This window comes from Periophthalmus magnuspinnatus, chromosome 4, assembly GCF_009829125.3.
Source record: "Periophthalmus magnuspinnatus isolate fPerMag1 chromosome 4, fPerMag1.2.pri, whole genome shotgun sequence".
NCBI lineage: Eukaryota > Metazoa > Chordata > Actinopteri > Gobiiformes > Gobiidae > Periophthalmus > Periophthalmus magnuspinnatus.
The window spans coordinates 9,988,904-10,015,730 of NC_047129.1; the positions used below are offsets into that span (position 1 = coordinate 9,988,904).

Sequence of the window (26,827 nt, forward strand, 5' to 3'; positions counted from 1 at the left end):
ACAGTTACACTAAAGGCTGTTGTTACTACAACCATAATACGTCCATATTAAACACACAAACCAGTGTACCTGTGTAACCCAGGCGACAGCGACACTGATAGTCATTGTCCAGCTGAACACAGTCCAGGCTGCCAGGAGCATGACAGGGCTCAGACAAACACTCATTAAGATCTCCCTCACAGTGTTCTCCCACAAACCCTGGAGGACAAGTGCAGGTGTATCGGCCGATCCCATCCACACACTGCCCCCCGTTCAGACAGCGTGGCTCAGAAGAGCCTGATTTGGGAGCGCAGTCATCCTCGTTTATTTCGCACTGTACTCCTACGGATCATAAGCAGATGAAAGAGCGATAGCCTTACCAAAGATAATGTATTTAAAATATTGTAAGCAGTATTATAGTTACCATGTGTTCCTGGTGGGCATGCACAGGTGAAGTGGTTGATGAGATTGATACAGGTTCCACCGTTGAGGCAGGGCTTTGAGTGACACTCATCCACATCATACTCACAGTTGACTCCCTGAAAGCCTGGTTTACACTGATAAAATCCCATACAATTGTATTAGTTATTTTATTTCGGCTGAGAAAAAAACAAAAATGCTCCAGAAAAAGGCACAAATACTTACTTTACATTCATATGTAGCCTGATAGGTGACACATGTAGCTCCATTGCGACAAGGGTTTGACTTGCATTCGTCAACTGTATCTTTACAATAACTACCAGTGTATCCAGTTCGGCATTGGCATTGATGGGAATTTCCAACATTTATGCAGAGTCCAGCATTCTTGCATATATCCTCCACTTTCTGGCCTACAAAACAACACGTTAATTCAAGTATTTTTTGGTATACTTTCACAAAAAAAATGCACCCAACATAATAAAGGCATATTAATGTTCCATTGTTTTACCACTTCTGACAGCATAGTCTTCACATGACATATTGGGAACATCACAGTAAAGTCCAGTCCATCCCATTGTACAGTGGCAGGTCCAGGAAGTGGTTGTCTGAGAGCAGGTCCCTCCATTGTGACAGCGAACATGGGTGCACAGGTTTACAATATTCTGCACGCAAAATACGGTCAATTATAATTATTACTTGAATCAGATTCAGGTAAAAGAGGTGTACAAAATGACATGGTACCTGGCAGTTGGGCCCATTGTAACCCATAGGGCAGGTGCAGTGGTAAGTGCCCAGACCATCAGTACAGGTCCCTCCGTTCTTACAGGGCTGAGAGTCACACTCATTGTGCTCATATTCACAAAAAGTGCCATAAAAACCAGGACGACAGTGGCATGAAAAGGTATTTATATCATCGATGCATGTTCCATTGTTCAAGCACGAACTAGAAAACAAGAGCAACAAGAAACATGTTAATTCAAATAACAAAAAAGACTGATACAGACTGATTCTTAAATAAAATTCCCACCTTTCTGTGCATTCAAGAATGTTGTTTTCGCATAAAATCCCATCAAATCCTGGACGACACTCGCAAACAAAGCTGTAGACATAGTCTTTGCAGATGGCCCCATTTCTGCAAGGGTGTGAGGCACATTCATCAACTTCAGTCTCACAACGGTCCCCTTTAAATCCGGGGCGGCAATCACAGGTGAACCCTCCCACTATGTCCACACACGATCCTCCATTAAGGCATGGGTCTATAAAACAGGAAGCAATTTGACAAACCAAAAATATCAGTAGCATGATATACTTTATGAATAGATAATATTGATTAAAATAAGAATAAAAAGAGAAACTCACTGGGGGAGCAGTCATCTATATCTGTCTGACAGTTGTGTCCACTATAGCCTGGTTGACATTTACACAAGTAGCTGCCAGGACTGTTAATGCAATGCCCATTGTTTTTGCAAGGAATCTTTTTGCATTCATCAACATCCTCATTGCAGCGTGGACCTACAAGTATTGACAAAAAAGTTGTCAATAAAGACATCTTACCTTACATTAGAACAATATTTATCTGATGACTTAATTTATAAAAGCACATACCTTGCCATCCAACTGGACATTGGCAAGTATAAGATAAGTAGTCCGGAGTTGGACGACAGACTCCGCCTCTTTCACAAGGATGAGAGGCACAGGGAGCAAGCTCCTCTGAACAGTGTTTACCTTTGAGAACATGATACATAATTAGATAAACAGCATACTAAATTGCATGGTCACTAACTACTTTAATACAAACCTGTGAAAGGTGGACTACACTGGCAACTGTAACTGTTGACTCCGTCAATGCAGGTGCCGCGGTTCAGACATGGCCAAGAGGCACATTCATCTATGTTAATCTCACAATTCATACCTGAAGAGATGGGCCAGGTTATTTGAGAATGTTACTAATTGATTTTTAACTAAATATTACAGTTATACATTTTAATGTTTACCTTTGTAGCCGGCTTTGCATTGACAAGTGTATCCATTGTGGTGGTCCACACAGCTGCCGCCATTCTGGCACGGATGACTTTGACACTCATCTCTCTCTAATTCACAATTCTCTCCCGTCCAACCAGGCTCGCACTGACAGCGGTATCTATACAAAAAATAGTGACACATATTTACATATCAGCTTGTAGCCTCAAGCATTACAATACAAGAAGACATGCTTAAATGCATACCCATGCTCTTGTTCAATGCACTCTCCATAAAGACAGGGCTGGTGAGCACAGTGGTCCATCCCAGAGAGACACAGATGACCGTGGGTGCCCGGAGGACACTGGCATTGGAAACCATTCACTTTGTCCACACAAGTGCCCCCACTCATACATGGATTTGAGGCACACTCATTAACGTCCAAGTTGCACTTTTCTCCTACATGGTTTGAACATGGATGATAAAGTGTAATAGTTTACACTTAAGTTAGTTTGCAACAACAAAGAACTTAAATCCTTTATTTAATTAAATGTGAAAATGATACCTGTATATCCTGGAGTGCAGACACACGTGTACTCATTGATGCCATCATGGCACTCTCCATATGTACATGGATTGTTAGCACAATCGTCTTCATTAATCTCACAGTTCACTCCTGAGAAATGAAACAGCACATACATTTATACATAATTTCACAAAATGAATGTCTTCATTCTGTATTGCATTTAGTAATTGCATAACTGTATATATGGTATTACTTGCCACCAGGGGGAGCTACACTCTATAAAAGTAGCTCATATAAACCAAAGTGACTTAATAAGTACTGCTGTAAGACTAGATGCAGACATTTTCATGAGTTGAAAAAGGAATTGAATCAATCTGAACAATAACAAAAAGGAACATGAAACTTAAGAAAAGCAGAACTGAAGGTAAGAACCAAAAAACAAAAAAAATAAACAGGACTTGACAACTTTGGCTTTTTGTGAGTGGTACAGAGATTCATGTACCAGGCCTCAAGCTGGTACAGCACAATGACCCACAGAGCAGCGTGGTTTAGCAATGTTTGTAGTGAGAAAAATTTATACAGTAGTAGGTTTAGGCTGCACATTTTATATTCTACAGTGCACAGTGTCACAGTGAAGGATGGGTCAAATGCAAAGAACAAACTTTCTCTTAGAGTTCCTTAACATTACCTTAACCTTAACAGTTCTGGCCATGATTTGTAAACAGGCCTAAACTAGATTCAGTAATAAATTCTTGACACATGTTAGAAAATGCTGTGTCATTAACAACATGAGCTCATTCGTATTCTTGAGATTTACCTGTGGTGCCTCGTGGACAGTTGCATTGGTAAGCATTGACCAGGTCGATACAGCGGCCTCGGTTCTGGCAGGGGTTACTGTCACACTCATTCACCTGGATGTTGCAGATGGAGCCTGTGTATCCTGGATCACAATCACAGGTGAAGGTGGCGATGCCATCTTTACACAAACCATAATGGCATGGCTCCGGCTCGCAGTCATTAATGTTCTCCTCACAAAGAACACCCGAAAAGCCTACACAAGAAAAATCATGTACTTTACCTATACACATCAAGTGACAGCTGTGACATAGTAGTGCAAAACATTTAAGGATTTGGTAGTACCTTCTGCACATTCACAGTCGTATCCATTTGGCCGGTCAATACATTTAGCCCCATTTAAACAGGGTGTGCTGGAGCATTCATCAATGTCTATTTGACACATTTCTCCGCTAAAACCTGCAGAAGAGAAGAGACAAACATTAGAGATGAGATAAACAGCTTTACAGTATTCACTCACTCAATTTTACTAACCTGCTGGGCACTCGCAGACAAAGCGACTGACCTTATCCAAACATCTACCCTGATTCAAACAAGGAGAGCTAAGACACTCATTCATTTCAATTTCACAGTGAGTCCCTTCAAATCCTGGGGTGAAAGAAAAAATTACAATTTAACAAGTCCTCAATGGTTTGATAATAAATTTTCTGGTAAATTCTTAAAAATGTACCAGGCATGCAGATGCAGGTGTACTCTCCAATGCGGTCCAAACAGGTGCCATCATTTTGACATGGGTTTGAGGCACACTCATTGACGTCTTGCTCACAGCGAGGCCCAGTGTAGCCACGTACACAGTTACAGGTGAAGGACCCGTCGGTATTAACACATTGACCTCCATGCTCACATGGATTAGCGCCTGTGAGAAAAAGAGACAAGAGATAAATATTTCACAAAAAAACACATTTTCATGGGGGAAGGCAGAATAAGCACTTACTGCTCATACTGCATTCATCTCTGTCAATGTTGCAGGTGCTGCCCATGTACCCACTCGGACAGTTGCAGTTGAACTTGCCAGTGATGGGGTTGGTGTCACAATGGGAACCTTCTCTACACGGGTTACTGATACAAGCATCATCTCTATGGCACAGCAAACCTAAAGAGAGCATTAGTTCAATGTCAAGGTGTCAAACTTTGCAATAAAACAGGTCTATCTAAAGTGAGAATATTTCTTTGATTTGGGTAAATAGTTTATGACCAAGTAAGCATACTGTAGGAGTCCAGATTGTAAATTTTGTACTGGTTTAATACAAGCAATGTTTTAGATTTATATAGCCTAATTTTTCTGGGCAATACATAATTTGCTTCCCATACTGGGTGGTTGAAGGTCCAGTATCCACATCTGCTCTTAAACCTTAAATGAGCTCTTAAACCACCAGCAATCACTCACTCACACACACATCAAAATGTTTTGCCCAATAACACAACGACCATAATTAACATAATTATATCATTTTATTTCATACTGTTAGAAGGTGGCATATGTATGGCATACCAGTCTTTCCATGTGGGCAGAGACAAATGAAGGAGGCTACTCGGTCAACGCATGTGGAGCCCTTGTGGCATGCTGCTGTTGCACAGTCATCAATGTTTTCAGAGCAGTCAGGTCCCATCCATCCATTAACACATACACACGCATAGCTGCCAGCTACATTACTGCATGTTCCTCCATTTTGGCATGTGTTGGGTTGTAGACGGCACTCATCAACATCCTCCATACAATGCTGACCTGCAAGTTTAAACAATGTACATTTTACTAATAGAGTCCAGTAATACTACACTGATACCTCAAAATGTATACATGTTTTAGCATTAATACTTCATATTAGCATCTAGTTTTGATACTACTTTTAGTATTGATTAGTATCTGAGTACAACCCTAATAGTGCCACCTCTTATGACCTTAGATAGGGCTAAGAGCCTTGCCTAAGTCGGCACTTTATCAACATGACAAACATTACTTTCAATAACTTGTTGTACTTCATAACACTTTATGTAGTCATCAATCATAGAAACACTTACAGTTCATTTTGGTTATTGTTTGACTTGAATAAGTAACAATGCAGATACAACACATGTAGAATTGTGATGAATGAATATGAACTACCTGTCCACTCTGGAGGACATTGGCAATTGTAAGTGTTGACTCCATCCATGCAGGTCCCTCCATTGGCACATTGATGTCCCGGGCAATCGTCTATGTTGTTCTCACAGTTTGTGCCATTAAACCCTGTTAACACAATGAGGGATGTGTGGTAAGAATTGACAGAGCAAAGACAAAAAGGCAACATAAAATATAGAGGCTGATCCCATAGTTAAGGAACCCTATTTGGGGCACAGTCTAGAAATGTTAGATGTCAAAGCATTTTGTTTTTAAAGATTTATGGTTCCTTCACAAAAGAGCAGCTCTTACTATTTTTACTTTTCATATTGCCAGAAGGCCCATGCTGCATTCCTCCTTACACTGTGTTCTCACTTAAAGTTGTGTAGATTTTTATTCACTATACATTTGTATTTGTGCACATGGAAATCCTTTAAGGTGTGTAGGGATTATGACATGTCCTGGTGCTATATAAACAAAATCCATCTGTGCTCTGTTGTATTTGCCCTCAGTTTACAAGTAGCAGAATTATAGCATGCTCTTTGTCTGTGTACGAGGAAATACACCCTGTTTGCACCTTAAACACATTGTAACTATTTCAAAAGTCAGAGCTATATTGGTCATACCTTCATACAGAAATAGGAACAAATAAACAGCAATGTTTCAGTATCACAAGCATGAGTAGTTCAGTAAGGTGTACAGGGGCCAAAGTGAGCTAGATGATGTTTATGTTTTACATTTTTATCATGCAATAAATCCAATTTAATAGATAGATAAAGATGATTCAAGTGTATGTTTTAACAGACTTAACTTGGTGACACTGATCACAACTGATCACACGTGAGGTGAAACTAACCATGTACCATCTTCTGAATGGACTTGCTAACAACACAGAAATGGCTATTCAAGAATCCTAAATGTGCATTTGTGCTGTTTTAAATAGGTGTAAAGTCATACCAGGCAGGCAGTGACAGGAGTAGCTGAACTCTGAGCTTTGGCAGGTGCCTCCATTGAGACACGGTGAAGGGGAACAGGGCACATAGGAGCTCTCACAATGTCGCCCCGTGAAGCCAGGTGTACAGATACATCTGCAACATGTTTTAGTCAGTTACCATAGTTTCAAAAGCAAAATTACAACTGAGCAAATTGGGAAAAACAAGCAATGTTGCAAGTCACATTTTTGGGTAATTCATGACACAATGTTTAGCCAAGAAAACTTTAAGGACAAGAATAACATTCTGGATAATACACACACAGACACACCCCGACACACACAGACACACACACCCCCACACACAGACACACACACAGACACACACAAATCAAAATTTTAGTATTTAAATCATCAAGGATTGTAACTTACTAGCTGTTCTTCAAATATAAATTCCTTCCCTTTGAGGATCAACTGAATGCATTCATATTTGGTTGTAAACATTTCTTAATATTATTTAATTTCTACTTCATGACTTACTTGTAGGAGCCAGGAGTGTTGGTGCACAAGCCTCCGTTTTGGCAGATGGAGGGTGTGGCCGCACATTCATCTGTGTCATTGAGGCATCGGGGACCTGTGTATCCTGAAGGACAAGAGCATTTGTAGCTCCGACTGGACTGAGCTGTGCACACGCCTCCATTAGCACAGGGACTGGAAAGACAGCTGTCCTCATACTCACATCGGGGTCCTATTCAGTAAAGAAGGCAATATCAGCATTAACGCAATATACAAAATTAGGTATTGTATAAAGTATGCATGGGGACTTTGTGAATATATATATATACACATATATATATATTATATTTTACAATTATAAGATGTACAAAAGAATAAATTATGACAAAAACAATACAAGAGTCATATTTATGGAAGACTAAACAACATGGTTAGCAAGTTGTTTTTCCCATAAGAGAAATGGCACGGTGTTGTCTTCTGAGGACATTCTATTAACTATGTAAAGAAATTGCTTGTGTTTAATTGTGCAGATCCCAACATATTTTCTCACCTGTCCATCCTCTTGGACAGAGACACTTGAACTTATCCAGAGACGTTGCCAGCTCACACTTCCCACTGTTGATGCAGGGGTTGTTGGGGTAGCATGAGGAGTTTTGGGGTGTCTGACAGAGAGAGCCTGTGTATCCGATGGGACAGGTGCAGGTGGGGTTTCCTGGGATAGGTACACCCCCAGATAGTGATGCAGTGCAGCTACCTCCATTCATACAGTAACCAGGTAGACAGGGGTCCTTGTGGTGACAGTACTCTCCCAGAAAGCCCAGAGCGCACCTGAACACACACATGAAAAAGCATTGTCAAAAATAATGCAAGAATACATGTGGTGAAGTTGAAAGACCAGTTAAACAAAAAGTCATTAGCATTTGTGTTAAGAAAGACAAATATACACAACAAAGAGTGAGTTTCGGTCCAGCTCACATAATACAGGACCACATCAGAGCACAGTGACAGTGGAGAAGAACATCTGAAGAGGATCCCAAATCACATTAAACATCCACATGAATCAAATTATTGTATGAAATGTGTATTGTTCAAACGTTTCTCACAGTTTAGCCATAACTGTTCCATTGTACTATTCCCTGTTTATCCAATGCACATTATTGAGCAATGGATAAACAGGGAACTTATTTGGGGGATAGACTGTAGTGGTTACATTGGGAGTAGTATAAAAGGCACTGTTTTTAGTTGGGCGATTCTCTATTTGTGAAGTTTTGCCTTGTGGTTAGATTAGTAAATTACTTTTTATGCAGTTTCAGTTCCCAGTGCGTATTTTAAAACATGTCCAGGAACATGAAATGCTGAACTACTACCTTTACCTTTCATTTATTTGTGTTGGTCTCATTTATTATCATATTGACAGGTTCTTGCCAAAAGTCACCATACAATAAAAATGCACTGCTTGCTGCAAGACCACCAGAGAGTTTAAAATGTTTTCTGGGCCAAACAATCTACACACAGTGGACCCTGGAGTGGTTGTTCATCACCAGACCTGGAAAAAACATGGAAACGGGGCTAAGAAGAGGTGAAAAAGAGGTCAGCGATGGCAAAGAAGAAGTTCAAAAGCAGAAGGATGCAAGGTGGATGCATCTGGAAGTTGTTGACTGAAGACAAGGAAGCCAAAAAGCAACCAGTAGAAAGCCCTAGTGAAAGGGTCGGCAACCCTCTTTCATTCTTATACTGCGGCTCCACGTGGCTTGAGAAAATAAATAAAAAATAAAATCAAGTATTTAATTGAACTGTATTTTATTTCTTTTAGTTCTTTTTTAATTGTAGTTTAAATTGGAAGACTATTGTGATCTTGAAATATTAAAATTAAATTATATTTTAGTATTTTTACACTGCGTCACAAGCCGGTATACAAGCATCAAAACACTGCATTTATCAGAAAATATGCATTTGGAGTCCTGTCGATCTTCGGATCCACATACGCATGTCAGCAGCTATTCTCCACCATGAAATGTTAAAAACAAACACCGCTTAGGCCTCACAGACGACAGCTTACAGTCCTACGTAAAGATGAAAGTGACTTCATACAGCTCCGATTTGCAGATGCTGTGCTCAGAGGTTCAAGAGCAGAAGTCTCTGTGGCACTTAATAGATTTCATAAGCAACACTATAGTTGCTTATACAAAGCTCAAAGGTAAAAAACAACAACAATATATACAGTATTATCTTCATTTTAGATGTCAAAACGTATTTGCGGCCCCCACTGGCCCCCAACCGAGTCCAAATAACTCTTTGGATGTTACAGGCTGTGACCCCTGCCCTAGCTACTTGGTCAGTGAAATACACTTATGTTTGATATTTACATTTATTTGGACACCATCTTAGAATAAATCCATTTCCTTTTTATAGTTGGTATTGGTAATTTCTTATTTAATGGAGTCAGTGAGTCCCTGTATGAAAACCAGATTAATTTGGAATTAAAACAGCAAAACTACTTAAACGATTTTTCCCCCTCTTCTGCTTTGGATCAGAAATGATTTGTTCTTAAGTTCACTTTCTATTCCTGAGTCCCCCTCAGTTTCACTCTACACTTCTCTAAGTAACACAAGTCTACCAAACCTAACATCTTAAGCCATATATCCATACAGGACATACGGCTTAAGATGGTCCAACTAAACAAATTTTAAAGTGTTCAAAGTATTGCACCATTTACACAATTCAGAATGATATGGAGATTTATTCAAATGTCTAATCCACAATGACCTTTAAAACATGAATCACACATTACAAACACATGATAAAAAGTCTGTATTCATGTTGGCACAGTATATAAATAAATGTACAAATAACACAAATAGTCAGAATTTCAATTCTGATCCAAATTATTTTGACTATGATGTTTATTTTCCAGAGTGGAGCGATACTAGTGCCCCGCAGGACCTTTCCTTTGTATTTCCCTGTGTATTCTTCTCATCTGTCAGCTGCAGAGGAGTGTATTGTATGGTGCATGTGGCAGACACACAGTCCTGGGACTCTGTGCGCACAGGCTGCTCCCACAGGGGGCTCAGGTGACACTTCCAAAGGCCCAAATCTCAATCTGGCTCATATGAAATCCCCTGTTCAGTGATCAGGTAGAAGCTCATAATGCAGCCTAGATGAAGGATGATGGAGAATGATCGACGGCCTGATGTTTTAAAACTTTTATTTATTAGAAGCTTCTCCGCCCAGAGACAGCTTGAAAATATTAGGTGAGTGCATGGGAAAGCTGCAGAGAGCTATGAATCATACCAAGCAGACTTCTTCACAGATTGATCTAATCTGTGCGTGCAGGATCTGAGGGTGTTTGTCACACACTGTCTCTTGTTGCTCTAATTTAATCTCCATGAGAAACAACAGGCTGATGTTTCGGTTATCAGTAAAACTTATATCATAGTCACACAGTGTCTATACAACAAGGTCAGCAGTATAACAATACTCTGTGATATTAGTAATCGTTAGCTGTATTGACGTAGCAATTAACACAAATTCAAACTTGTAGTCTGAATGTAAACTCACCCAAAATATCAATATATTGTTTGTTTCAATTAAAATGAGTTTATTCAGACATGAAAAATAATATATTTTATTGAGAACCAGATGTTTTTTTTCAATCCACTAGAAATGAGCTAAAATGTGTTGCACAATAAGTTTATTGACAGTAAATAATAAGCACAATAGGGCCGAATTATCCCTATGCCCTTATTTGGAAAATTCACTGCAAGTTTGTTCTATTATTTTATATTAATATTTGTTATCAGTTCTTCCTGCAACTTTCTGACAACAGTACAGAACATTCTCATATACTTTTAAAACAGTATTTGCGATATGATGCTGTACAATATATTGACAATTTTTTATTACGACAGTTTAATGTCTTTAAGTTTTGTATAACTGTATTCCACCTCATGTGCTCACTCCCTCTGCCCTCCCTTCTCCTGGTCGCTGTAGCTGTCCAAGCATTAGGAGACATAAATACTGTCCCTCCTCCTCTGTTTAAACACAAACACAGCTTTGGTCGTGGTATCACAACAAGAGGCCGTCCCGCTCCTCCACCCCCTCCCTCAAAGTAGTGACACGGTCCTGTGCCCTGTGACATACATCACATTAGCACAAAGAGGGTCCAGTCACACTAATGTCAGGTTTAAGTTTCACACAGAATAGTTCACACATTTCCACTGTTACCGTCTGCTACGGGGAACATGAGAGCTACACGGTCTTACAAATACAATGCATTTGAGGAGAGAAGATGGATTTTACACCTGCTGCCTTTTGTTGTAAAGTCGCTCTGACATAAAAACAGAAGAAATACTGTGTCCACATTAGCCTGATCATTAGTCTAATTAGTCTAGACTAAATATTGAATAGTCTTTGAGCAGGTTTTGAAGAAAAAAGATGTGTATAAAAATAAAAGATTGCTAAGTACAAATAAAAAATAGTGCCAAATAGAATAAAAGAAAAGAAACTATGACACTGAAGACCACAGACCTCTGTCTGCAATACTGGTCAGACCTGGTCACAAACTGAAAGAACTTCTAGTTACAGGATAAATCCTCTTCTCATTGAGTAATGAAACTTTATCTAGTATCTTACAAAAAACTATTTTGCTTTTTTCATGAAGTTTTCCTCCTACAATAACACAGCATTTTTTACTCACGCCTGCAAGTGTTGCACTGTTTATGTCGGGAGACATGTCCCCTAATGAACAGTGAGGTATGGCAAAGCCTTTTAAAAATCAATCCCTCAAGCCTCTGTTGACAGACCCAAACACCATGGCGTCAGGAAGTGATAGCAGGCCGTCCTTCAGGTTTCCGTGCCAGATAAAGACTTCATTATTTGCCTTTAGGCTGCAGTGACACAGCCTGGGGCCAGCAGACAAGGCAGAGCATGATTCATATTATGATGAGGAAGTGGTGTCTCTTAGAATGGAGAAGAAACACAGACAAAATATCTTATTTGTGTAGCAGGAATATTTTTAATCTACACTTTCAAGAACAACTCGCAGAGAGGCTTTTAGTGGCCAGAATCCTCTATGGGACTCTTTGTTTCACTCGACAAGTGCTTTTTTTCACTTCATCCTTCCTTCGCTCTGTTTCCTGAAGGCCTTCTTTCCCTCCTTTTCTCACTCCTCCACCTCTCGTCCCAAGCCTACTCAGGAGGTGTCAGGTTTCTACAGCTGGTTCACATTAGCGGCCCATCTCACCCCTGCTCTCAGAGCAGTCATCCCGTGTGCTCTCTCCTCCTCTACCTTATGCTGACCCCTGACTGTCCGGTCTATGGTCCTGAGGGCTTTTATGGGCGTCTTTCGAGTTTGCTGCATTTCTGAATTTTGTGTTCTGATTTTTCTCTCTCATTCCTCCACATCAAGCTCATTTTCCACCTTTCTGCCACAGTTAAGCCTTCACCCTGCCCCCACCTCATCCTCCTTTTAATAACATAATCACGCTTCCACCCCGCGGCCATCGCACAGACACAGTGGGAGAGAGGGAGAGAGCACAGAGGGGCTCACATTTCAAACTCTGGATCTCTCTCCGGATCTGACTCGGTTAGGACTGGAGCAGAGGTGGCCTGTTCACTTCACTGTTCAATGTGTGTGTTGGCGAACTACTCAAGTCACATGATGTCTTTTGTTCTTTACTTTAAAAATAAGGTAGACATAGAATGAAAAGAAATACTGTTATGTCCATTCTATCAAAGACAACATGTTTTTGCACTGAACAGACTTCACTTTCTTTGTTTTTTTGCAAACAATAAAGTAACACAAAGAAGGACTTTACCAAAACAGTAACTGTAGGAGTCCTAGGGCACATGCTTTTTGTCACAACTTCAAAACACAGTTTTAAAAGATAAATCATAAAAGCTGCATTTTATTTATATTACTCAATAACTCACCAACCTAAACCACATTTGGCATGATCATAGCCATTATACTTTGTCAACATGTTTTTCATGTTTACCTTTGCCATTTCTCCTGTGTACTACACCCAAACTGAAAACTAACAACACCATAAGATCCACAAGATAAGATCACAAAAATCACCCTTTCATTGTACATTTAGGCAAACCCCAAGTCTACCATTATATCAAAAAATCTGTGCTGATATTGTTGCACAATAATTAATATCAAGATAACTTTGCCGTGGACTAAGATACAGCGATGAGTTTTAGATATTGATTACTACTATCTCTAAAGGAGGGAAACTTCAAAAGTCTGTTTTAAATGATATGAAGAAGTAGCAGAAACTGAATTTTCAAAAGCCTAGTTTTACTTGTAATAGCAGCAGAGCATGTCATTTACAATCCAAATGTCTTCTATAATGACAAGCTGGCAAAGAATACCTATACGAAATGGAAGAATAAAAAGTGCCAAAACATTCAATTAAAGCTTTTTAGGTGATGGAAACTACGAATCTGTGTGGTATAGTATAGTAATGTGGGTTCAGAACAGGTATGCAAGAAGGTAAAGTACGCTAAGTAAATGAAAGACCAAAAAGACAAAGAGGAAATAAAGTGGTGGAAGGTTTTGGTGAAAGCCCCAAAACGTAACACAAGAACGAGACAGAAGACAAAAACAGAAGAGGAAATGGGGCGGACAGAGAGAAAAGTGTGAGAGGAGATAGAGTGAAGGAGTGTAGACTTTAGGGAGGAGTCGGCAGCGGGGCCATGTGGTAAAAATCTGTGCTCAGAGAAACATGCTCCAATGTGGTGGAAAACACAGCTCCCATTTTGTCTCCTCCGCACTGCTCCATCTGGCTGCCTCTCTGTCATTATGCCATTCAAGAGGTTATTTTTGTTTTTAAGGGCAATTATACTCATTTCAGACTGACGGTTCTTTACTCTATCACCAAGCACAACGTGAAATAGGGTTTACTGAGCTTTGAATTAGTTTGAAAGGTCCACCTGAGTGAATTGATACCCACTACTAATCAAGCATCAACAAACTGACCTTTTCTAAACAGTTTTATTAGCTTAATTGTTGTGATCTACATCAGAAATAATATAAGACCACATAGTAATATTAAAGAAACTAGTATTACTTTGTGTCTAAAACAATAATGGCTTGAGTATCAGGCATTTTCCTGAGTATGAAAACTGAGTTTGAAATGATTGTGGCACCACTACACCTCAGTTAGCCCGCAAGGTAGAGCTGTCACTGCTGCTAAATTGGATATTCATAAGTGAAATATTATTACAGTACTGTCCACAGAATGGTGCACCTATGTATTTCTGATCAATACAAACAATGCATCAATCATATAGATCTAAATGTTTAATAAAGACTGAACAGCATGTATGACTTTTTCCTCTTTTTACTGTAATGTCAAAAACAAATAAATATTGATAGTTTTTTAGGGCTGAATATTACACCATGTTTTTTTTTGAGTTGCGTTTATCACCATCATAAATCTGCTGGGTCATTTATGTTGAGGCCATATGCCCTGGGTGTGTGACATCGGGCTACTTGTCACCTCTCTGTCTGTGGGCTTTTGGTCTGGTTGCTACATTCCCCACTGTTTTGTAAGAGTTCCTCAAACTTACAAAGAGTTTAAATCTAAGAGTCACTCAAGAGGCCAGCCAGCACCGACTCATTGCCTGTTTGATTGTAAACAGTAAGTGAGCATAACTATTACATGGTAGTAATCAATGTAAGCAGTCAATTACAAGGCAATCATTACTAATGAATGGGTATGTAACTGTTGGGAAAATGCAATCCTTATTAGATCTTTACTGAGCATAAAAAACAGATTATTGTTGTCACGATATTACATTTTAAATTCAACTGTAATACTAAGGCAAAAGGTTGATAATACAAAATATCAATTTCAATACTACAATGAAACCAATGTTTCAATATAAAGTAGTTCAACAATAATTTTCAAACAATAGTCATTTCTCCGGTTGTACCATATAGCCACACTTCTTCAATTATAGTTCAAAAGCCAAGACTACTTTTTGAGGAAATGTACAACTATATTCTATTTAGTTAATTTTGTCACATACATGTTCAGAAGAGAAGTTTCAATAGCAGTTTAATCATCAATTACCCCAAGCCCAGACCTATATATTCTTGAACATAAGATCTTCTGGTTGGTGCAAATATGGTACCTCTTTTATGCCAGAAAACTCCAGTTTCAAGAGTTTTTACTGGACTATTGTTGATGGAGAAGTATAACTGGTCAAATTTCACAATTCAAACTTCTTCCTTGACATATTTCATACTTCAACAGATTACAATACAAACTAATCTTACTTTTGAATTGTTAGTACTAGTGTGTTGTTGTCTTTATGTTCAAGGTGCCCCAATCACACAGATAGGATAAAAGCAAACAAAGGCACAAAGAAACTCATATCAAACTCATATCACGGCGGCTCCACTATGAGCACACAGTCTGAGAGGAGTGCGCCTGTGTGAAGGTGACAAGTCAGACAAAGTGACTGAAAAATCATTGCAAGGGGATCCTGTAATATTCAGTCATAACAACAGGCTGCATGGAAGTCAGCTGCAATCTTTTATCTATATATTTTTTCTTTGTTGTTTCAGTAACTATTTTGTGGTGCAAGGTGACGAATGATGTGAACTTTACTTGCTGCATAAAACAAGCGCAAGCAAGGCATCTTAACAAAAGTCTGGGGAATTGTAGACAGAGATAGAGCGAAATGGCCTTCAGACAAGCTCACAGATGTTTTCACAGGCAGGAGAGCACAGTGTAGACAAAAGTAGAGTAGTTTGTGGAAGCGGGGTAATATACGGCCAGGTGAGCCATGCCTGAGGGGCCAGTCCCTGCAGTTCGGGGGCTCCATGACTGAGTGACAGTTTGATGAAGGAGGCGTAGCATGAGGGAAATTAGACCGCCCCCCTCCCGCTCCTCTCCTCTCTCATCATTAGTAAGGAGTTATGCTCCCAGGCACTCCGCATCAAATTACCCAAAAAGAAGACATCCTCTTTTCTTTTGGCCCTTTCTCTTCCTCTGTCTGGCCCCAAGCAAAATCCGACCTGTCAGATCAGAGACACGCAGGCCTTCACAGTGCAGACTGAGAACTCTTAGTCATAAAAACAGAAAGAGCGACATTGATGGATAAAGACAAGGGCAGAACTCATTTGCCCTTTCACCAACCGAAGATACAGGAACTCTGAGAAAAGCTACACAAGGCATTATTTAAACCTTGTGGATTGTCTTGTTACGTTAAATTAAAAGTGGCCGACAACTCTTTTTAGCAATGTGTATGTGATGAGCCTTTAGCAATGATGTAAGTTGCACATACCATGGAGCCAGTGACATGTACAAATCTGGCCATGTGCACACCTCTTTCTCAGAGCTGAGGCTTGCTGTGTCACCGGTTGGACAACTCTGCACCCAGCCCTTCAGGCAGCCACTCAACCTCTCCCATGCTCCCCTGCTCTCGCCTGAACATTTTCACATGCTAAACACAGTACCTGAGTTCATGCCGTACATAAAAACGTCTCACTGTTTATTTTTCTGAGTAAAAAAGTTAGTCTGGAGCAAAACTAACCAAACCTGCCTGTTTTAAACCTAAACAGTCAATGATGAAACACTCAGAAGTTAGAAAAATGTGTGGGAAAATTTGCATTTGGGACCTAGAGGCAGTTTCAGACTGTTAAACACACAGACAGGTCCATTCTGTGCCAAAACAGCTTTATTACAGACACAGTGTGGAGAGTGTAGGTCTATCTGTGTTGTGCAAAATCTTCTCATGTTTTATTTTGATGTGTCACATAAATAGTTTGACCACTTCAACACTGACCTCTGGCTCGACAATTACTGCTGTGCCAAAAGGCCACAGAGACTGTTTACCCACGACCGGCTGTCTTTAATACACTCAGGAGCCTAACTACCACATAATTGGATTTTTATACAATGAATCTTTTGAGGTGCAGCACAGTGCTGAGCAGTCAGACAGGAGCTATGAGCGTGCCTATGATCCCGTGTATGCGTACTCGCACATGTTGCATGAGAAAAGAAAAAATGTCAGACTATTGAATCAGTCTAACAGTAGGCCTGCGCTCTGTCAGCTGACGGCACAGAAGGAACAACTCCCCTCTGTCTCCAGGGCAGGGCAATTCTATAAACTAATGATAGTTTTTACTTTACTGAAAAGTATTGCATAAAAGTATAAAATTCTTGTCGAGTTTTAATTCAGCCACAGATTTTAGACGGTGGTATTAGATGTGCCCAATGATCTACAGCTATGATCTGAGTATGTCATGAATCAGCCTCAGGTCCCTGATCCACAGGTGGTGTGGTCACGAACACAGATGCTCAGAAACATGTCAATTTGCACCTGTGGCCCTCTCTGTATGACCTTCAATCAGACTGATTAAGGAATGCTGCTCTCTCTGTCCCTCACTGTTGAAATTCCAACAGCTCTGGGAACAGACATGCGGTGCGTTTCACATCAAATCTGATGAAATATGATCAGGTTCATGAACTAGCATTGATGTTTTCTTTGGAAATTTTAGCTTAGGAATGATGAGGTAATTAAAAAGATAGCACATTTAATTACAGACCAGGCTAAACTGTCAGAAAAGGGAAGATATGCATCAAACAAGCCAATCTCTCCTAATGATGCCATTACAGCAGCAGGAGCAGAGGTAAGCCCTCACAAATAATAGTCTGTGTCTCGTTCAGTTTAATGTGTGGTACTTTCCTGTGTAATAAAGTGTGTTTAAACTAGAGACCCTTCAGTGCACAAGTGGTTTTCAGTTATTCTATATGCACTAGTTCTGGAGGTGACCTTTGAGCAGTGTAATGGTGGAAACCAGCTGTTCTAAATCCCATTTAGAAGGTGGAAAAGTGTGTGTTTGGTATTGTTCCCATGCAGCGCTGATGTGCTCGTAAGACAGAGTGCTTCTTTATTCCCCTTTCGTGCCTGAGCAAAACTTCATGGTCCCGTGGACAGGCTGGGGCGGTTATAAAAACATGGGCTCTGGCCTGTTTTTACTTCAGTTGGATCACTCTGTGTTTGAATGGTTTAAACGTAGAGCCAATGAACATGTTTAGTGGTGGAAGGTTCAAACTCACCGGCAGTGTCCAGTTCCATTGTTAAAGGTTACACACGTCGCGTTGTTCACACAAGGCTTCTTATCGTCCACACACTGGAGAGCTGCACAACACAACAGACTGGTTAGAATGTGCACGTATGTATACGCAAACAGATGCTATGAGTGTAACTGTTCCAAGTACGGTTGTCAAAAGTATCGGAAATCAGATGCTAATCCATACTGAAACTATTAGCGAAACTAGATACTCATTTGTGCAGGTATGGATACTAAAAAAGTCACATTCACAGGATAGAAATGACCCTTTTGTGGATAGTTTTAGAATGATTTTGAGCTGTGTATAGACTAGAATACACCCATGGACCACTATGGAACCTACCTGAACCACTGAGGGACTACACAGATCTAAAACTGCAAGTTAATATAAAGTAATAAAGTACTAGAATTTAATTTTGAAAATCACATTCTATTGTCTAAATAAAGACACATCGTATCGAGTTATAAAATTTGTGTATACCGACAAAATTAGTTCCAACGAGCAGACAGTATCATCATTATGGTAACAATATTAGGAAGCAATATTTTATGGTGTTTTTTATTTTAACTGATTTCAATAATCTAATAACCTTCAAATCACAGGTGAGCTCAGAGCCCACACACACATCCAGAGGGTTCCAAAGGAAACTCTTTAACAAGTGTGCAGTTCTCCTCCTCTCCTTATCCAAGAGGAGCTGAGATATAAAGCTGCGGTACGGCCCGCTGTGCAGAGGCAGGTTGTGGTCACAGGTCAGCCGGATGGGCAGCCCCACAGAAGTGAGCCTTGAGTGAGACAACAAAGCCTAACTATCTTCACACCAATGAGACCATCCATGACCAGACACATCTACCATTGTGTGGTTGAAAACGCTACAAACACATGCTTCATGTGGTCTTCACACACTTCATGCAACATGGCGAGACATGATGTTCTGTGTTTCACATAAAAAAAACAAGAATCTTTTGAGAATACCCCTACAGTATATTTGTAAGAATATTTGGGTTTCATGCATAAAATGTGGCCCTGTAATACACGCAGCACTGTACTATACTTTTAGTAGGTCAGCTGACTTCAAAGAAACACAACCTCTTCATAAGGCATTACAGGAAGTGTGCTCAGTCAGCAGTAGTGTTACTTCCTGTCCCTAGATTTATCACAGCGTCACAAGAACAGAAGACAGTGGCTAAAGAGGCTCGTTCAGCCTCTGTTCTGCTGAAAATGGAGGCCTGCACTGAGCCTTGGAGACAGGTTCACAGACATAGTCCATTAGACATGGGGATAGTCAAACATAAACCACTGTGAAATTAATAATCCCACCAAGAGCATGCACACTCACACATGCCACCAAAAACACATTGGCATCAAGTGTTAGGGGAAACTGCCTGCTGCCACCAACGCACTAAATATGCTGCCACACAAAAGGAAAATTTTTATGCAAAAAACATTGTTGCTTCACACAAAAATGAGGAAATAAAGATAGCACAGTGTAAAGGGATTTTCTCAAGTTTGGACAAGTTTCCCATACACTAATTTTATACCAAACACAATGGTCTTAACAGACACAGGACAGACCTCCTCTCCTGTTTCCACATACTTTCAAATCAGTGACTCATGTTTTTACAAAGGGTCAAATCAACAACATGCTACCTGCTTTTTCTCACACATCACTATCGATCTGCTCTATTCATGGGTGTTTTCTCAGGCCTGGGAGTCTTGATAAGCACTGATTGAATGAGTCAACATTGTCACTACAGCTTGTGTGTGTGTGTGTGTGTGGGGGGGGGGGGGGGGGGGGGGGGGGCGTGTGTGGGCGTGCGTGCATGTGAGAGAGAAAAGCATCCATGCCACTAATGAATCATTCACACAAAACACTTTCAAGCCCCAAAAGCTCAACTCATCAAAACTGCCTTCAAATAACTATATCTCCTTCTTTATCTGTTTCTTCATTTGTGTTTTGTCAGTCTTGAACTGTGTGAAGGGTCTTTGACAGTCATGAAAAGCACTATACAAGAGTTATGTATTATTATATTATTATTATTATTATTATTATTATTCAAAGCAATTGTACTTTCCTACAACAGAGAACAGAAATACACTAATAGTTTGAAAAGGATAGTGATCACTTAAGTTCAAATGTTTTGATACCCCTGAACCACTGTAACTGAAGAAAACTACTCTGTGCTACTGCTGCTGCTCCTGTAGCTTGGAAAATCCCAAATACTTCATCCATCGCTCTATATTTCCAACTCCAGACCAGTTTAAACCAGTCATATGGCAAACGCATTCATGTACTTAAGTTTTCTTGCAGCCACACTTTCTTCCAGGAAGATGGATCACTTACATTACAAAAGTATACAAACATGTGATATAGCATCAACACAGTTTTGCCCGAAAGTAAGAGAACATGTAATCTCTGGTAAAATACTGCATATAATTTATAACTACAAGGGCTTCAAATGCTTTTACTCTTACTTCCCTATTTAGTTGCTGGTCTCCGTCATCATTTCCAACCTACAAAATACTACAAGGCTCAGTGAGGTCACACTACAAGAGATAACGTCATGAGTTTGGGTGTTTTGAGGGCAAATTCTAACACCCACTAAAAATGTTTAAACACCGCCTAAAAAGCCCCAGGGTAAACCAATGCCAAGACCGTAAATTCCAGCTGTAAGTTGTGTTTTTCTGTACTGGCTACAGCATTGAAGGGAAGAGACACAAAAGTTGGGGCCTATAGATCAAAAGGTGATTTGCAAGATTGTGGTTGTTTGTAATCATTTGGCATTACGCCTGGTACTCCTCTGCACCCGCCATTGCCTTGTCACAGACACCACAATGGGCCCCTGGAGAAATGCAGCCATGTAATGAAAAGAAAAAAAATACATGAGAGAAGGGGGGGGGGGGGGGGGGGGGGGGGGGGACCAGGGAACGAGACAAATAGACAGGCTTTGAGTTAATAGCCGCGGATTGAAATGAGGAAGTCATTATGAAAGGCCTGCACACGAGCACACTGGCACACTTCCATGCGGCAAAGGCCAGGAAGTTGTTCGGACCGAGTGAGGAAGTAACTCCATTTCCTGGAATTGCCCGTACAAGCCCCTTTCTTGATCCAGTGAACCTTAGAAGAAAGTGTCGTCATGGTAACAAACACGCAATGAAATACCCATAGCTCAGCATGGAGGAGGAGATGGGGCTCAAACCAAACACTTTTACCCGGAGGGAAGGTTTTTGGGCCCACACAAACAGACAGATGAGCGGGGAGGTAGACGCAGATGAACTCAGGGTTTATAAGGAGAGGCCTGGCTTACTCAAGTCAAACACAAGGGTGGTGACTTACCGTAAGAGGCTGTCAGTGCAAAGAGAAAGAGCAAGATTCATGCATAAGTAGAACGAAGGAGAACTTACTGAAATCTAGAGAGAAGGCTGAGAGAGTTCAACACAACAGTGACTTTAAGCCTAATTTGCATGTGGCTTCTAAGGGTCATTACTGTAAAGCACGCACTGTGAAAACACAATTTAAAATGTAATGTTGTAGTTGTCGTAGAAATTATATCCAAATAAAATAATCAAAAGAAATATTTAAAAGCCCATTAATTAATTCACATAATGTACATGGAAATAGAGCCTATTGCTAGGTGTGACAGCACTAGCAACTGTTATACAGTTTTGCTGACAAGTCAACAAGAAACAACAATTTGCATCTTAAATATCTGTCACATACTTACCAGAAATGCTGACAAACAAGTGCTAGAGGTCACTGTCCGGCCTCTGTATTTTTGACCAAATGTGTCAAATAGGTTAACAAGTGTATTATATGTTGTAATGTGTTTTACTGCACAGTGTCCAGGAAGGTGCTTATTTAACATAAATTATTACCAAAATAATTCTAGATTCTTTGCAATAAGAACATTTTTGCCTTCCTGCTGTGACCTGCTGGCTTCATTGCTGTGTGCCGGCCTGTCTCCAGGATTACGGGACTGTGTTGGCCAAAGAATGCGGGCAGCAGTAATTCCCTGTTAATTTGCTAACCTGCTCAACAGTGCAGACAAAACGCTTTGTAATCCTTTCGACCTTCACAGCCTCCCAACGCCTCCTCCTTTGGTACCACTGAAAGTCGAGCATGCCTCATCCTCACTTTAAGTGCTTTTTTATTAAATGTGCAAGGCTTTAGTATTGGGCCAAGTTATTAGTATCTACAAAGCAAAACAAAAAATTTGAAAGGAAAGTCAAGTGTTGCATTGCTCATACGTCAAGCACATTGCATCTATGATACCATGGTAGCTCTATTGCATCTCACTTTTTGTTGTGCATCAATCATGTTGATTTGTATAAAATTAAGGATAAAAGTTATGTGCGTAGTTTGGCAAAAGGTTATACCAAAGGCTCAGTTAAAAATCCAAATACAAACTTCTGCATTTATCCAAACAACTGATAGCTGCAGTTACTAAAATGAAAAAGATCATTCTAAAAAATCCCAGTCTACACTGCTCTGTACTCTGTAAAATTGTCTGTATAATTTGTTCCATGTCATTTGCCATGGCTTATTCAAGTCTATCCTTTGGTGCATTTATTCCTACCATGCAACGATTGGTAAATGTTAAGTTGTATAAACTTATTTCGTAGCCAATTCTAGACTGGCGCACATGGTGTGGTCTGGCTTTTTAACTTTAGACTACTAATCAAAAGGGTGGAGAAGGTCGATCTGAGTGTGACCCTGCACTTAAAGAACCAGCAAATTTATCTGTGCAACTGCAGAGGAGTAGACGGAGCAAATATAAAAATCAAAGAGGGAAATTGGAGGGTGCAGGCACATTTATAACACGACCAAAGGGCAGTGGGTAGATCTGGTGGTCAGTAAATAATGCAATGTTGTGGGTAGCTCAATAAACAGCTTTGTCTTTAGGGCACCAAGGAAGGCCTGTCCCGAATAAAACACATTTCACACCAGTCTGGGTCACAAATGCTGGTCTTTGTATTATTCTCCAGGCATATGCACATGCGAGTACGCTGTGTGGAGTATTCACTGAGTAAATACATGCAGCCATCCACAGGCCCACGCGGAGAGGACAACAGTTAGTCGTGTGGCGAGGAGATGGCACCCAAACTTCCTAAAAATACAAGCAACGATTGAAAGTGTTGAGTTTAAGATTCAGAAATGTAGAACTGTGCAAAATTTGTAGTGAGGTGCAAGTTTTCAGTTCTGCAAGTGCCATCTTGGGACCACATAAATATGAATTCAGATATAGATTCTCTAGTGCTTTAATGGGTTAGGAAGTGGTTTAACACTCAAAAACAAAGGAATTGTATTAAAACATAACCACAATAATTAAGAGCTTTTCTTCTTGTATCTAACATTGCAAAAGGACACTTTTAAGTCAAGACTTTGTTATCTCAGTTTCTTTTCTTCCATGTTTTCAACTTTTGCATATCATGTTTTCCCACAGAACACATCCCCATAAGCCCAGCATAGGCGCTAGGTGTGCAGTGGTGAGTGTGTGCTTAGTGTGAGAGAGGAATGTCAAACACCAACAACATTCCACGGCTTCTCCTTGCTTTTGGCCCGAAGCACTTTGCATTGTGTTTTCTCCTTTTGTGCAACTTTTCTGTCCACGAGTCATCCATTCACCATCAAAGACTGTACACTATACGAATATGGCACAACTGCACTCCTGTGCGCTCAAGTTTGGTGAGCTACAATAAATAAAAACAAACACAAGCCAGAGGCCTATAGCATGACTAAAACAACAGTCGAACGTGTAGAAGTGTGCTATCTATTATGACAAATGTCATATTCTAGGAATATATTGGCACGAGTGACACTTCACAAGTTGTGAATGTCACACACGCACATTTGGGCATCTTTGAAAAAAACAATGACATTATTGATCGAAAACAAAACAATGCTACAGTTTCAAAATGCATGCTCGCATATTTTTTTGACCACGTGGTAACACAAATTATGTAAAGCGCCATGAAACGTACACAATAAAAAAAAAATAAATAAATAAATAAAAACACCTAAATGTTAAAATGCAGCTAGATTAGAAACTCTGGTCTCCTGAAAACTGTAAACATAAGAACAAACAGAGTCACAATAACCATTGGTGTCCAATTGTAAAAGTCGCCTCTATATTCTTATTCCTAATGTACCACAGTGACGTCCCGCAGCCTGATGCGCAGATGCACAAGCACAACGTGAGCACAACTGCTGTAAAAAGTGAATAAAATGACACATTAAGGATCTCAAAACTTACCCAAAGAGGCGTGAATGAGACACGCCACAAATATCAGTGATTTTCCCGAGGAGAAACCGGGGAGCTGCTCCATTTTTTCCTTAAAATCCACATAAGGTCGCCAGCCCAAAGTTGAGTTGCCTCCCGGGACGGCAAGTTCTTCCAAGTCCTACTATAACAAACCTACGGCTGAAGAAATGATGAGACACACTTTCCAGGAAAATCTACAACATTTTGAAGACCCTATTTACTGTATTGAGTACGCGGTTAAAGTGAAAATCGCTGAAAAAGCTGTAAACTAAGTCGTCCTCCTCGTCAAGAGACAGCGGCACAGCCTCAGCTCCGTGCGCTCCGCAGTCACTCACTCAAGTCACTCAAACTGAACAAACAAAAAGATATCCTTCCGCTCGAGTCAGCGTGGACCTATCGCGCCGGGAAACTGATGCCTTTGAAACTAAACCAACGCGCAAAGGCAAGACATAGCCCTTTATGCTACATGCATTTATTTATTTTGAGACCTGAGGATTTCCTTGTTTATACCTGGAGGCGATTTTACAGTGATGTCGAACTTTTTTCTTCTTACCCTCGGAGTGGCGGAGGAATTTTTTACTCATTTTTCTACTTCTCAAAGCCATGAGTCAAAGTTAACCCGTTCATTGCTTGAGTCTCTCCTCTGCTGTGCATGCCATGTTTTTAACTACACCGAGTCAGCTGAAGCCCTGTCATTTTGTTAAACAGCTGAGATGGGTTAATTTCATCTGTAAAATGCAGTGAAAATAGGGCTGCTTAAAAATGATAAGTCTTTTCTTAATTATGTCTGCTTTATAATTAGGCCTACAATAAGAGCTTACAGTACCTGCTTTTCTCCATGGAGATGCTTTGCCTGGACAATGTTCCACAGCATGCCATTTCATTTTAATGCCACACTGTGGGACATTCTATGCAAAGCACACAATTATTATTCCCCACTACAACGTTACATAGGCTAATGCGCCTTGCACATATAGCCAAATTAGTCTCCACTTTTGGCAAATCCTCCCAAAAATATAAAGCTAATTTGAATGCCCCCAGTCTGATCTGTGATATTGTAACAATCTCTGTGAGCTGGGTTACGCATGATCAATTACTTCCTGATTTACAAGTCACACTCATCAGCTTTTTAGGCTGTTGGTGTTACACTAATACTAACCTAATAATCCACTATTAGGACAAATAATGCAGGTGTAAATCTCATGCCCATCACAATAACAACAGAGTGGTGATTTGTTTGTCTTTACACCCTATTAGAGAAACACTAGAGGCCCCTGCCTGTGCCGCCGCCCTCTATGTCCTCCTCTCCACCACGGGCTCCACAGGGATCTGCGCAGACTACACTTTGGTTTGGACCGGATCAACCTCTGCAAATGTTGAGTGTCAAGTAAGGCCATAACAACAAATGTTTAGCTCACGTCCATGGTTATTAACAATGCTAATGTGAGCTTCACGCAGTGGAGGAGTCGTTTAGAGTTGTGCTTGATAAAAAGGGGGATTTCTATGTCTTGTTGAGTTCTGGTTTGGACGTGGTTTAGTCCTGCCCTTATCCTGCTTATCTTCTGACTAGACGTAGATTAGTTTAGATTTAGGTTAACTAAAACGACACTAGAAACGTTACAAATTAGGGCTGTTCGATTATGGAAAACAAAATTATATATTAAAATGCATTATTTGGCTGAAAATTGAAATCACAATTATGTCAGATGATTACTTTTATACTGACACTTTAGTTTAAAAGTCTGTAAGGATTAGAAAAGTGCCTTTGGTCCAGGGTTTGAATGGTATATCCTCACCATCTTTCTGAACAGAGGTTAATTAATGGTATGTTTTATCAAAGCATTTTTTGTAACTGAATAGAATAATAATTGAAATAGCAATTTAAAATATGACTAATTGCACAGCTCTATTACACTTAGCAGTTTGAAAGTTAGTGAAACAAAATAAAATAGAGAACTAGTGAAAGACTGTCCTATGTCATTAATTGTGCAATGCATCTTTTGGACTCAGTTGCAACATTGGCCTTTTCTTTGTAGTCATCAATTCAGAGCGCCTGTAAATTCTACTTTTATGCTGCTGGTTTATAGGAGTCTAATGTAACGCAATATAGATCACTTCAGAGGATCACTGTCTACAGGCCTGTTTTCAGAGGTGACGTCACTCCAGATGTGGGCTCACAGTTTGGGA

At 40.1% G+C, this 26,827-nt stretch overlaps 2 protein-coding genes across 2 annotated transcripts in view; both read right to left on the bottom strand.

The window, feature by feature from the left end:
* Positions 1-13,292, bottom strand: part of rex1bd (required for excision 1-B domain containing) — a 32,388-nt gene extending 19,096 nt beyond the window's left edge. The window contains exon 1 of the mRNA XM_055221506.1: positions 13,287-13,292. Within this exon, the coding sequence (XP_055077481.1) occupies positions 13,287-13,289 (3 nt within the window). The 5' untranslated portion in view covers positions 13,290-13,292. The remainder of the gene's footprint in view (positions 1-13,286) is intronic.
* Positions 1-24,965, bottom strand: part of notch2 (notch receptor 2) — a 30,350-nt gene extending 5,385 nt beyond the window's left edge. The window contains exons 1-24 of the mRNA XM_033991950.2: positions 24,632-24,965; positions 18,366-18,447; positions 7,835-8,112; positions 7,309-7,516; positions 6,795-6,925; positions 5,844-5,966; positions 5,232-5,465; positions 4,674-4,832; positions 4,410-4,595; positions 4,214-4,327; positions 4,025-4,138; positions 3,702-3,935; positions 2,924-3,034; positions 2,625-2,817; positions 2,394-2,539; positions 2,198-2,311; positions 2,005-2,124; positions 1,759-1,911; positions 1,427-1,655; positions 1,141-1,342; positions 908-1,061; positions 625-809; positions 404-536; positions 70-321 (exon numbers count right to left, since the gene is read on the bottom strand). Coding sequence (XP_033847841.1) covers positions 70-321; positions 404-536; positions 625-809; positions 908-1,061; positions 1,141-1,342; positions 1,427-1,655; positions 1,759-1,911; positions 2,005-2,124; positions 2,198-2,311; positions 2,394-2,539; positions 2,625-2,817; positions 2,924-3,034; positions 3,702-3,935; positions 4,025-4,138; positions 4,214-4,327; positions 4,410-4,595; positions 4,674-4,832; positions 5,232-5,465; positions 5,844-5,966; positions 6,795-6,925; positions 7,309-7,516; positions 7,835-8,112; positions 18,366-18,447; positions 24,632-24,704 — 3,928 coding nt within the window. The 5' untranslated portion in view covers positions 24,705-24,965. The remainder of the gene's footprint in view (positions 1-69; positions 322-403; positions 537-624; positions 810-907; positions 1,062-1,140; positions 1,343-1,426; positions 1,656-1,758; positions 1,912-2,004; positions 2,125-2,197; positions 2,312-2,393; positions 2,540-2,624; positions 2,818-2,923; positions 3,035-3,701; positions 3,936-4,024; positions 4,139-4,213; positions 4,328-4,409; positions 4,596-4,673; positions 4,833-5,231; positions 5,466-5,843; positions 5,967-6,794; positions 6,926-7,308; positions 7,517-7,834; positions 8,113-18,365; positions 18,448-24,631) is intronic.
* Between the last annotated feature and the right edge of the window lie 1,862 nt (positions 24,966-26,827).